This window comes from Melitaea cinxia, chromosome 16 (genome assembly GCF_905220565.1).
Source record: "Melitaea cinxia chromosome 16, ilMelCinx1.1, whole genome shotgun sequence".
NCBI classification, from domain to species: Eukaryota; Metazoa; Arthropoda; class Insecta; order Lepidoptera; family Nymphalidae; genus Melitaea; species Melitaea cinxia.
This window is the reverse complement of record NC_059409.1, coordinates 3044742-3057835: the sequence shown is the minus strand read 5'-3', so window position 1 is coordinate 3057835 and position 13094 is coordinate 3044742. Positions and strand designations below refer to the sequence as shown.

The 13094-nt window shown below is 32.7% G+C and overlaps 1 protein-coding gene across 1 annotated transcript; it reads left to right on the top strand.

Moving 5' to 3' along the window:
* The first annotated feature begins 1163 nt into the window (after window positions 1–1163).
* On the top strand, window positions 1164–7652 carry LOC123661199. The gene is made up of 4 exons (XM_045596185.1): window positions 1164–1265; window positions 5580–5726; window positions 6182–6347; window positions 7585–7652. Exons 1-4 carry the CDS (start codon window positions 1164–1166, stop codon window positions 7650–7652), a joined length of 483 nt encoding a protein of 160 aa, XP_045452141.1.
* The last annotated feature ends 5442 nt before the right edge of the window (window positions 7653–13094 follow it).

The following is a 13094-nucleotide window of genomic DNA, read 5'->3' as shown; positions in this document are numbered from 1 at the left end:
ATTTTATGTTTTAATCTCTATAAAACTGTTAATAACACAGTCCCAAATTACAGCATTAAAATACAGTGATAATCCAGTTTTGAAACTATAAGAGTAGATTTGGTCTGTACCTAATGAAGTTTTAACGTAGTTTAGAAATTTAACCACTAAAGACGGAATATTAAAGCCGTGTAACGACATAGCGCAATAACTATAATTATTATTTGCGTTAACTTATCCGAAACGTGAAATGAAAGAACGTAGCTAGATTGTGTTTTTGTATTGACGAACTTTTTTGTTGGTAAATGATTACAGTTTAATTACGACCATTAATACCAAGATATTACTCATCATCATAATCATCATCACTTCAGCCTATTGCAGTCCACTGCTGGACATAGGCCTCCACACGTGCGATAGTCATCATGCTGGGCAGGCGAGTTGGTCACGGCAGGGTTGGCTTTGTCGCACCGAAAACGCTGCTGCCTATCTTCGACCTGGTATTTCAAAGCCAGCCGTTAGATGGTTATCCCGCCATCGGTCGGCTTTTTAAGTTCCAAGGTGGTAGTGGAACTGTGTTATACCTTAGTCGCCTCTTACGACAGCCACGGGAAGATGCTACACGGAGGTGGCTATATTCTTCACTGCCCTAGTCACAAAGCTTAGATATATTACTAGTTTCAATTATTGCAGTAAAAGTAGGTTACGTAGCTGCGTTTCTTACACAGAGTGAGAGAGTTGAAGGTAAAATCCTAATTATTCTTTATCCTGGGCACCTACACTCCTTAAGACAGTAGCGTATTAGGAGCGATCCGCTACTGCTGATGTTAATGGGTGCAATTGGCAATATGACTAGTGACTTTGAATCGTTTGCGCGCTTACTGTACATACTCGAGATCATAAAAATAGGTTTTAATACCTTATTTGTTAATAAAATTCACAAAACAGAAAAACATTTTTGTACAAATCTGCTTAGAATTACAATGCATAATTAACGTGTAAAATATTATTATGGAAACATATTATTATTTGTATTTTTACTAATGCTCATTAAACACGAATCCATGTCAAAAAATGATTGACACATTTCGAACAATATGTCAAAATATTAACCTAACATTTTATGTATACATGTATATATTTGATATATTTTGAGTAAATTTTTTCATATAAAAAGTTAAAAAATGATTGTGTGTGCCGATTTAAGAAGTTTAGATCCAGACGCGCTCGCGTTCAGACGGAAGGCTTTGCGTGACGCTGTGATATGCGTTGGATGGCTGAAATTAGTAAGATATGACACCATTCAGTATGAAACAACCCACTGATACATATACGGGCACAGGTCTCTTTCTCCAAGTAGGAAAGGGGTCGAAGCTTCATTTACCACGCTGATCTGTTGCAACTTGGCGGATAGATTCCCTACTATGAGTAACGATCGCTATCAGGTATCGAGGTGGTATCTATGATATAAGACTAGGATCGACACTTAGCGTGCTCTTTAAGGCACAGTGTGGAGATAATAATGACATAGTTTAGCGTTATATCAATCAAAAAATTTAAAAAAAAGTGTCTAAATTACATGCAATTTTATTAAAACTTTTGTTAGTGAACAAAATAGTAGGTACACAGTTGATTTAACTTATTATTATTGAAAATGATAACTAAGTAAATGTAGGAGAAAGCTGGGAATGAAAATCTTTCCTCCTCTTTTACCTTACTAAAATAATAATAAACGCCTCACATTTAAGTTACAATGAACTATTCATCACTTTCAATTCACTGACTTTATTAAACATTTGATCTGGTTGTTTGCTTATTAGCTTTTTCCATATATTTTTTCTGTTTGATAGTCCTTGTGACTGTTTTTAACCGACTTCCAAAAAAGGAGGAGGTTCTCAATTCGACTGTATTTTTTATTTTATTTTTTTTTATGTACATCAGAACTTTTGACCAGGTAGACCGATTTCGACGAATTTTGTTTTAATCGAAAGGTGGTGTGTGCCGATTGGTCCCATTTAAATTTATTTGAGATCTAACAACTACTTTTCGAATTATATCTAATAATGCGTTTTTACTTGACGCTTTTTTCGTCGACCTACGTTGTATTATACCACATAACTTTCTACTGGGTGTACCGATTTTGATAATTCTTTTTTTGTTGGAAAGGGGATATCCCTAGTTTGGTTTATGGGATCCCAGAGAAATCGAGAGAAACTCTTGAAAATCCGCAATAACTTTTTACTGGGTGTATCGATTTTGATAATTTTTAATTTAATCGAAAGCCGCTGTTTATCGTGTGGCCACATTTAAATTTCATCGAGATCTGATTACAACTTTTGGAGTAATCTTTGATAATGCGTATTTACTCGACTATTTTTTCGTCACCTTACGTTGATTATACCTCATAACTTTTTACTGGGTGCACCGATTTTGACGTTTCTTATATAAATTAAAAGCTACTATTTGTCACGTGGTCCCATTCAAATTTAATTGAGATTTGATTAGTAATTTGTGAGTTATATCTAATAATGCGTATTTACTTGACGGTTTTTTCGTCACCCTACGTTGTATTATACGTTATATCTTTTTACTGGGTGCACTGATTTTGATCTTTTTTGTATAAATCAAAAGCTAATACTTGTCATGTCGTCCGTTTTAAATATGATTGAGATATAATGAGCAATTTTTGAGTAATCTTTGATGACACGTATTTACATGACGATGTTAAGACGACTGTGGTCATGTTCAATACTTTGCCACAACGCCATCTATCAAAATGTAATGAAATTACTTCGTTCACTATCGATCAAATTACAATATTCCACTAGAGTAGAGAGTAGCAGTTTATTCGTTATAAATATATTTGAGCTTTTAATTTTTGAGTTATCGCTAATACTGGGTATTTACTTGGCTATTTTACGTCGACCAACGTTATATTAACCTCATTACTATTTTACTGGGTGGACCGATATCGATGATTCTTTTTTTAATCGATAGGTGGTGCTTGTCATGTGGTCCCATTTAAATATAATTGAGATTTGACTCGAACTTTTTGAGCTATATCTGATATGGCGTATTTACTTGACTGTTTTTGGAGTTTTCTCCTTAAGAATCGATTTTCATTTAAGGCCCCGGAATGAAAAAATTGAACAGTAAAATCTACTGAACGAATGACCTTGTTAGAGATGGCGTTCAGACGTTTTCTAATAACGCAATTAGGTTCCGATAGATGGCGTTATTGCATTCATTTATTTACAATTTGATACAGTAATAATATATTCCTTAGACTAGTAAGCCTTTTTGTGCCTATTTAGACAGTTGATCTGAAGGGGTAAACTCCAGTCGTGCATCGGAGCTGTGTGAAAACATGAACATTACATATTTTTAATAAAAAAGACAAACCGTAATTCAATATAAATCCGCTTCAACTAAAAAACCCGCCGTAATAAGCGATGTCAGCGCTTCGCGCGAATCGACGACGGGCCTTTTATGAAATTTCTGCCTACAATCGCTAACAAAATGTTAGAAATAACAGTAGAACATTATATAATTCTACAATTTTATAATGTCGCGTTATATGGAATACGAACAAAGTATTACTATTTTTTCGTCGATCTACGTTGTATTACTCTTCGATGTAATTGAAGTCGGTTTTTTTTTCGTTTGCGAGCAAACACAATTATTTTGCCTCGATTGAAAATGATTACTTTCGCTTTTTTTTTATTTTTACGCTAATGTATTGAAAAAAGAAATAAGCAGACAAAAACATTTATTAGAGTTAAAAGTATTGGAAACAAAAAAAAATCTTGACACCAAAGAGGCCTCAGCTTTTTAACCGACTTCCAAAAAAGGAGGAGGTTCTCAATTCGACTGTATTTTTTTTATGTATGTTACTTCAGAACTTTTGATTGGGTGGAGCGATTTGGACAAATTTTAATCGAAAGGTGGTGTGTGTCAATTGGTCCCATTTAAATTTATTTGAGATCTAACAACTACTTTTCGAGCTATATCTAATAATGCGTTTTTACTTGACGCTTTTTTCGTCGACCTACGTTGTATTATTCTGCAACTTTCTTCTCTTAACTTTCTACTGGATATACCGATTTTGATCATTCTGTTTTTGTTGGAAAGGACAAGTTTAGTACCATGATAAGGAAACCAGGATCTGATGATTGAATCCCAGAGAAATCTAGGGAAACTCTCGAAAATCCGCAATAACTTTTTACTGGGTGTACCGATTTTGATAATTTTTAATTTAATCAAAAAATGATGTTTATCATGTGGTCACATGTAAATTTTATCGAGATCAGATAACTACTTTTTGAGTAATCTTTGATAACGCGTAGTTACTTGACTATTTTTCATCGATCTACGTTGTATTACTCGTCGACGTAATTGAAGTCGATTTTTTTATACTGCACCTGTTTGGTCACAAAATTGTTCCGTGAAGCCATCTACTTTATATACAATTAGGTCAGCACGGCTTACCTTGTGGTACGCGATTAATATAGCCTACAGACTTCTGCAACGCCAGAAGCATCGCAAGCGCGTTTGATCTACCCCAATTCCCTTCCAGGAGTTCTGGTAACCTTACTCGTCAACAGGGACACAATACTCCTTGAAGGCAGTTTTATTTATCTGTGATCTCCTGTATGGTCAAGGTACTTTTCCATTTGCGCTGCTCCAGAGCTTTTGAGCTGGATATTTCATGCTGTGCCCTACCCTCATCTATTTAATTATAAGTAGAGTATTTTACTATTCTCTAGCAGTTTTATTATTCTTTATACTAAGTATTACATTGTAACGCACTTGTTAAAAGATAGTGAATATAATCGGAGCACAAAGGACGTTTCAGATGAAATCTAAGTTAAGCAAACTGTGTTAACGTTCTGTTGATTCGAGGCTCGCCTTGTTTCGCTAGAAATTTCTAACGTAGTTTTGTCGGTAACTTTGAAACTATACTTGTTTTTAATTATATAATAGGAGTAGGAATAGGTATGTAAGTATATGTTATCTAAGTATATTATTTAAAGGATTTTATGTACACCAAATAACAACCCAAAGAGTACACAACAACGTACAATTTCACACTGAAATTAGTTTACTGATTTTATCGTCTAATCTCACATCGTATAATCTAACTATTTGCTACGTTTGAATATAAGGTTTAAATATTTACGTGTTCATTAAAATTAATCTCGCATTCGGTGTGTACTACTATGTCAGTTAAATGTATTCATATAAGGACATATTACTCATACATACATCTCAAAATACATTGATATACAAACTTTTGTATGAACATAATATAAATAACTCGTAATCAACGGTCATCACTAGGAATACTCCTATTGGGAGCAGTATAAACAAGTGTAAAGGCAAACTATGTATTTGTATAGCTATATATGGCCTTAGCCCTAGAACAATATTTCCTATTCAAGAAATTTGAGCCCTCGTCCCTCCAGTGCTTCACCAAGTACTATGATCGCTGCAATGTATTGCCAAATATACCAGTAGAAGTTAAGAGTTTCGAAGTTTTTAACGCAAGAATTTATCTAGAAATTAGATTATATTTATCTAAATATTGTATCTTGTTACAGATATCTGTGATATGTTACATAGTACTTTATTTCCTAGTGCACGGCAATAGCAGCGGCCATATGTCAACCGTCATACAAATTATGACCCTGGCGATAATACCGTTCATCATACTAAGCGGAGTGCTGTTATTTTTGGGCGCTTTAGAAGTATGAACTTAATTTTTGTTCCTTGTTTTAGTATTTAAATTTTCTATAAAGTTAAACGAGCAACGAAAGAGAGATCTCATGGCATGTTTATAAATAAACATTTAGAAATTACGATTTTACAGAATTGAAACAGTCCATTAATAATAAACTGTTGGCCAAAAACTGAGAATAGAAGATTCTATCAATATGTCAGCTTAACCCATCATACTAATCCCCCTGCTTATAATAACAACCGCGATCGACATATCTACACAGATATGAACGTTAAGTGTAGGTAAATAAATACGAATATGTTTTGATCGAGATTCAAGCATTTGCTCATTTCATAACTGCATTAGAATGATCATCAGATTGACAACAAGAATATTTTATTCCGCAAATCTATCATCATCAGAACTGATATTTTTTTGCCAAATGTTATACCTTTTTTTTCTGATTCTCGAAAACAATTTCAGGAAAAGACTTTTGCCCTCGAAATCGGTCTCTGGTTGTGTCTCACAATAGCGTCCTACAATACGGTGCTGGGTGTCATGGGCGGGATATATTTTATTCGCACCGGTTATTTGACAATGCATTTCATGTTAGCTGTCATATTTGGGATATTATCAGTGTCACTATTCAGTGAGTATTTTTACGTTACTGTACGTTTTTATACACATTTTTTTATTCGGAAAAACATGGACTGTATTTTAATAAATATCATATAATTCGTCTAGTTCAGTGACAACTGTCACAATATTCTTTAATTAGTATAGTATGAAGTAGGGTATAGCTGGTAGTCTTGATCAAAGTCTTGACACACAGTTTACAGTAAATCCTAGCCTAATAATACAGCTATCAAATAGTATTCTGTTCCTGTGGTGATTAAGGTTGCTAGGATTCCTGGAGACGGTCTGTGCTTACAGCAAGGATGGTTTCATTAACACACTCGTGATATTTCTGGTTTATCTATTATCGTCTGTAGATTTTTTTATACAACTTGGTCGCCAAACAAGCTCAAGCCAACGGCTCACCTGATGGTATGCGATAACTGTATCTTATGATGCCTACAACATCATTAACATCAGGAACATCGCAAGCATGTTGCCGTACCTCAGGAGCTTTGGTCACCTTACTCACCACAGAAACGCAACACTGCTTGAAAACACTATTATTTAGCTGTGATCTTCAATAAGGTCGAAGTACTTCCCAAGTCAGGCTGCTCCAGATTCACAGCAGCATATTTCCAGCAGTGTCCTATTTCAGTTAAACTAAAACCTTACAGGCGAAACATAAGCTTGTTTGCAACCTTAGTGCTATACAAAAAGATAATTGTATTTCAAAAACAGCACTTGAAAACCAAGTTTAGCTTAGCAACATACATATGTAGGTAATTTATACAAACAAGCATTTCTTGAATTTAATCTCAAACTTGATACGAATTCTAATTAAATTATCTGAGAGTATTTACAGCCGAAGTTTGACTTTAATCCTTTATCAGCGAGAATTCGAAATGAGCCTTTGATCGTCTAGGATTAGACAGAAATATTATTTACCTAATAATTTCTAATTCAATTCGTAAATCCATGCTTATGTTGCCGTTCTACAGAAATTGAAAATTAATACTTCTGTCACTATCAGAGAAAACTGTGTGTGTTATATATTTTAATACGCGTATCCAAGAGGATGTCACGCGTAAATATACTAAACGTGCTTAAAGGACTTAACTTCTTACTTAAAAGTTAAAATGACCATCGTATCAGCATTAAAACGTTATTTTTCAGAACATATTTAACATCAGACATTTAATGTACCTATAAATAATAATAATATATTTTTTATTTATTTATATGTATATAAACGATTGTTTTCCTTTCAGCTGTGTTATGCCACGACATATTAATAATATACGCTTACAAAAGTCTCCTTAGATCGTTAAGGTCATGAATTTTTATAACTAATTTTGTAATAAAGTTTATACAACAATTTTTGTGAATCTTTATTTCACTCGAATTATTAAATATTTACATAATAGTATTTCGTTAGTCGTCCTCTAAATGTAAACAGAGAAATAACAAAAAAAATGCATATGTATTTTTGATTTGCGTTTATATTAAGTTATACAGAATTCAAAGAATTTTTTTTTTAAATAATAAATGTACGACAAGTTTTTGTTTGCTTTTATATTCTATTAAATGATTTTATTCATATTCCGAATTGATCAGTAACAAAATGATATATCATACTTTACTATTTCGTGCAGTTTTTATGTATTGTCAAACCTCGAGTTTTATAAAATATGGAAGGCTACACCTTATTTCATTACTAAATTTTACAACAAGTCGTAGACAGAGTTCTCCAAAATAAAATGAAAATTGAAATATATTTTTTTACATTATATTATATAGAATTTTACAACAGGCTAGGCTTTAGATTAAGAACCGTCATTTGGAAGTTAGATAGGTTAGGGTTAATTTTTTTGTAACAAAATTATGCCGATAAACAGTCAACGCCGCGTTGGCGCAACGGTTACAGCCATGGATTGTGCGACCTGTTGCGCTGGCGGTTGCGGGTTCGATCCCCACACATGACAAATATTTGTATTGGCCATGCAGGTGTTTGCCGTGGTCTGGGTGTTTGTGCAGTTCTTGTGGGTCTCCCCACCGTGCCTCGGAGAGCACGTTAAGCCGTCGGTCCCGGTTGGTATCATGTACACCTGATAGCGATCGTTACTCATAGTAGGGAATATATCCGCCAACCCAAATTCGAGCAGCGTGGTGGATTAAGTTCTGATCCTTCTAACACGGGAAAAGAGGCCTATGCCCAGCAGTAGGATATTACAGGCTGAAGTGAAATCGGTCAAATTTTGAGCTTAGATAATTCGACGGTTCTTAATCTAAAGCCTTGCCTTACAACATTGTACCTTATAAATAAATAACAACATAACCCTCAATATCTTAAATCTCCATCCTGTAACCGTTTACTACAATTATAAAATATCCCCATACAACTGTATAAAATACTGCCAACATAACCGATCCAACAACCATACCAGCGGGATTGTGTCTAAAGCAGCTATGAACACATACACAGTATACACACATAGATACCGTCACTATCCAGTCAAGACAGAGGTGAGCCGTGACGCTCCACAGATACAGCCTAACCAGTATCTCATGTGACGTCAGAACACCGATGAGTAAAATAATACTTATTAAAAGTAACACGGATATTATAATAAATAATGACATAAAGAACACAAGCTCATCTATCTTCTTCTCGTATAATGTTTTCCACTCTTCATAGTTGATCATGAAAGACAGAACCAATAGGAAACCAATTAGACCGTAAACTATTCCGATAATCGCAATAATCACGCATCCTTCCTTTAATTCTATACAAAGGAATTCGTTTACGTAGTATACGTCATCCCAAAACGACATACCGTTTATATAATAATCAGTTGGTTTCTCTCAATTCTTCTTAATTAAAAATAAACAAGAAATTAAATCTATAATTAAACAATTACTAATGCTTTGCAAATAGAAACATTATTTCGTAATTGTCAAAGCTGAAATATAAAAGTGACACTATTTATAACAGATTATAAATAATATAATTACATTATATTTATATAAAAAAAAAACATATTTAATGAAAAAGTTCGTGTAGTAAAATGAAAAGTATAGTTTATTTTTTTTATTACTGCTCCATTTTACGTGGTCCACAAATTTAAACGTCATATGTATATATGATGGTCGTTTATTGTGAGTTTTGTATTACGGGTCATTGCTGTAATGTTACGTTGGTTTGTCCGAAAAATATATTTAGACTATTAACTGTTATAGTCATGTATGAAAAGTAAAAACATATTTTATTAAGTTGAGCTCAAACAGGCTGCCAGCAGCTTAATGCATGACGTTTCTCCCCTGTAGGTGGACGAACAATTTCCGTGACAAGAATAACGACCTTAACCAGTTCATGGTTCATGATAAGGAGTCCTGAAACCGATGTCTTTATGTGCTCTCCGATGTATTTGGTACGTTAAGAGATAAACACGAGGCGTCTCTGAGCAGAAATCAAACCCGTTAGAATAAACAAAAATCCCACAGTACCTATACTGGACCGATTGGAATAATCTGACCACATTTGGTAGCGTGAGGAAAAGGGAAGATGCTCCGACCAGACGGGTGTTGTGTCTGGCGGGCTACTGCCCCTAAAGGTTGTTGTCGGGTTCTTGTATATATACTCAATCAATCTCTGTCTTTTCTTTATTACAGGAATATACTAAATATTTAAATACAAATCCACTTCTCATAAATATAAGATATATAACCATTTACGTCATAATAACATTTATAACGCTATATATTGTTAAATAAAATATTCTTTAAATATCTTGATTGAAAAAATCGTTTTATTTCAATTAATTGATACCCAAGCAGAAATTTTATAATCGAAACTAATTTATTTTCATCATTTTCGCCTTCAGAGCATAAAATTACACATTTATTAACTTAATTAAAAATTTGAGCCTATGTTATGACAAACACACGAGACACCTTATAAGGGTTAGGGTTTAATTTTCGAACCCTAAAAACTGTCTAAATTATTATTAGAACTTAATCCTTACCAAATCAGTGCCTAGAATTTTAAATATGAATAACGGCTCAAAATATAAAATGAAAAGTAGGTGTATGTCAGTATCGCCCTTAACAAAGGGTTTAGTATTATAAGCCGTGGAAATTAAGCTTAAAAGCTTGGGATTGTCATAACTTTTGTTTTCTTCAACCTTGTATGCCGTGTGGTGTCGGCCGAGTAGAATAGCACCACCCCCTTTCTTCCCGTGGAGGGTCATAAAAGGCGACCGAGAGATAAACCTGGCCCAAAATCATCAGGGTCCTGGAGAAGAAAAACTTCATTTGAAACCCGGAATGGGGTCTCCGTCAATGTCCAGCAGTGGACTATGATAGGCTGAAATGATGATGATGATATGAAAACTAGCAATACCCGTGCGAATAATTCGCACTAAATAAGTTTAAAAAAATTACCGACCGTCAATCATGTTGACGTTGTTTCAAAATTAAAGCCGTCATATATAAAATTTTAATAATTAATTAATTCACAAAAAAGAGATAATATGATACTACATTTGTATTTTTGTGTTACATACGTTTTAATGGTAAAGTCTTTTTATAGTTAAGAACAATATATGGGGTGAAGACGAATTTTCAAAAACTTTCATGATGTCATGAAAACACTGCGCCAAAAATTTAATACTGGTGATAAATATGAAATATATGAAATGACGATATATAATATGAAATGATGAAACCAAATATGCAACTGAATTACAGTAGCAGTTATAAAGATGTTTGTTGACATTGTTAAATGCTTTATTTGTATAGCGACCCGTCTCGGCTTCGCACGGGTGCAATGCTGATACCAAATATAAAATATATAATATAAAATAAATATTTGCAATGTAAGCGCAAAAAATGTGTTTATTTACGACATCACATTAGAAACCTCTAAGCATCAGTGTTCCTTTACTATATTATGAATGTATTATACATATAAACCTTCCTACGGAATTACTTTATTTACTAAAGAAAACCACATCAAAATATGTTGCGTAGTTTTAAAGATCTAAGCATACAGACAGCGGGAAGCGACTTTGTTTTATACTATGTAATGATTTCACCAATATTGAGTCCCCGGAGACACAATACTCATGAATTTATTTCTGTACAGTATGCTATGCTTATCTTTTCTCGCATGCCTTCATTTAATTTTTTTTTTTAATTTAAATGACTTAATGGGAAAAAAAGAAAATTTATATTTGTGGATGAGGTTTGTTTATCACAGGCAAGTATCGAATCAATGACCTTTGATGCAGATCGCAGGTGCATCAATCAGGTTGATTAAATTGGCTTGCTTAGAGCCAGCTGGCCGTATCTAAATTGCAGCCAAGATATATGGCTCCATAAAATTTTAAACGAAAACAAAGAAAAAATGAGACAGATTTATTTAAAGGTAAGAGTGATTCCGGAAATGGAAAATGTAAAAATAATAATAGCGATGTTCTCATAATGAAAAAATAATAATAGCGATGTTTGCTTAAAACCAGACGTTTATTTATATAATTTTATTTATTTCAAAAGCATACTTACAACATACATATACTTTTTTTTAAATTAAACAATATATAATAACAAAGTATCTGATACGCATGTCATGTACAAGTGTACACTTTGGAATACAATCATTAAAAACACAAAGAATCATAAATAATTAAAATATTTAAATTTTAAATATAACTTCAGTAACACAGTTTACAGTGCAACACTTACAATATTCAAAAAAAAGAAAGAAAGTGATACCCCATCATCATCACAACCAAAATAATTAAAATCAAAAATAAAGAACAATTTATTATCATATACATTAATAAAATTATACAATTGGATAATTTAATCAAAATAACTAAATATTAGAAACAAATTATCATTAATTCAATAATTAAGAATATGGTAACAACAAAAATCAGATCAAGATATACAAAAATTCCAAATAGAAAAAATTAAAATTAAAATTATTGTAAAATAAATTAAATAAATAAAATTAAATAAGGCGTTTCATGTTTGTGTGTTTCAAAATTTATTATCTTGCTTGAAAGTTTTGATTACTCCTTGTATGTGTGAGTCAGTGTGTAGTGGTTCCAATAGTAAACAACTTAATGCTTGTGTTGTAGGTAACAGCCGATTTTTATATTTATGTTTTTTGATAAATATAAAAAAAGAAACATGTGTAAGTATATAAATAGAAAAATTTATCCCAGGTTCAGGCGGGAATCGAAGCCGCAATCCGTGGAGCTGTAAGTAGGGCTACAAACTGCGTACTACAAACTGCGCCAACTTGCTAGTCGATTTTTGTATTATTTTTTTAAAATGTAGTCACGTCTATTACGTTATCTATCATTATGCTACGCTAAAATTTTTAGTAAAAAAAAAAACTCACAATTAATCCACATAAATTAAATATAATTTTATAGATAATTTCATGATTATAGATAATTTGGCTTGCTTTACCGATATCAAGAACTAAAAAGTTATGATTGCTTTTGTTTTAGTAAATTAAATAATAATTAAAATTATATATGATTTAGACGGCTTTAATTTTGAAACAACGTCAACATGGTTGATAAAAGTTTTTACTTATTTAGTGCGAATTATTCGCACGGGTATTCCTAATTTATATTTAATTTACCTGATGATTCAAAGTAAAATTCGATTTATTCGACTCGAAATTAGGTTTATTTCTTTTTGTTAGATGTACTTGATTTGTGGTGTAAGTTATTGGTCTGTTCTTGCCTTTTTTGTTCTGAAT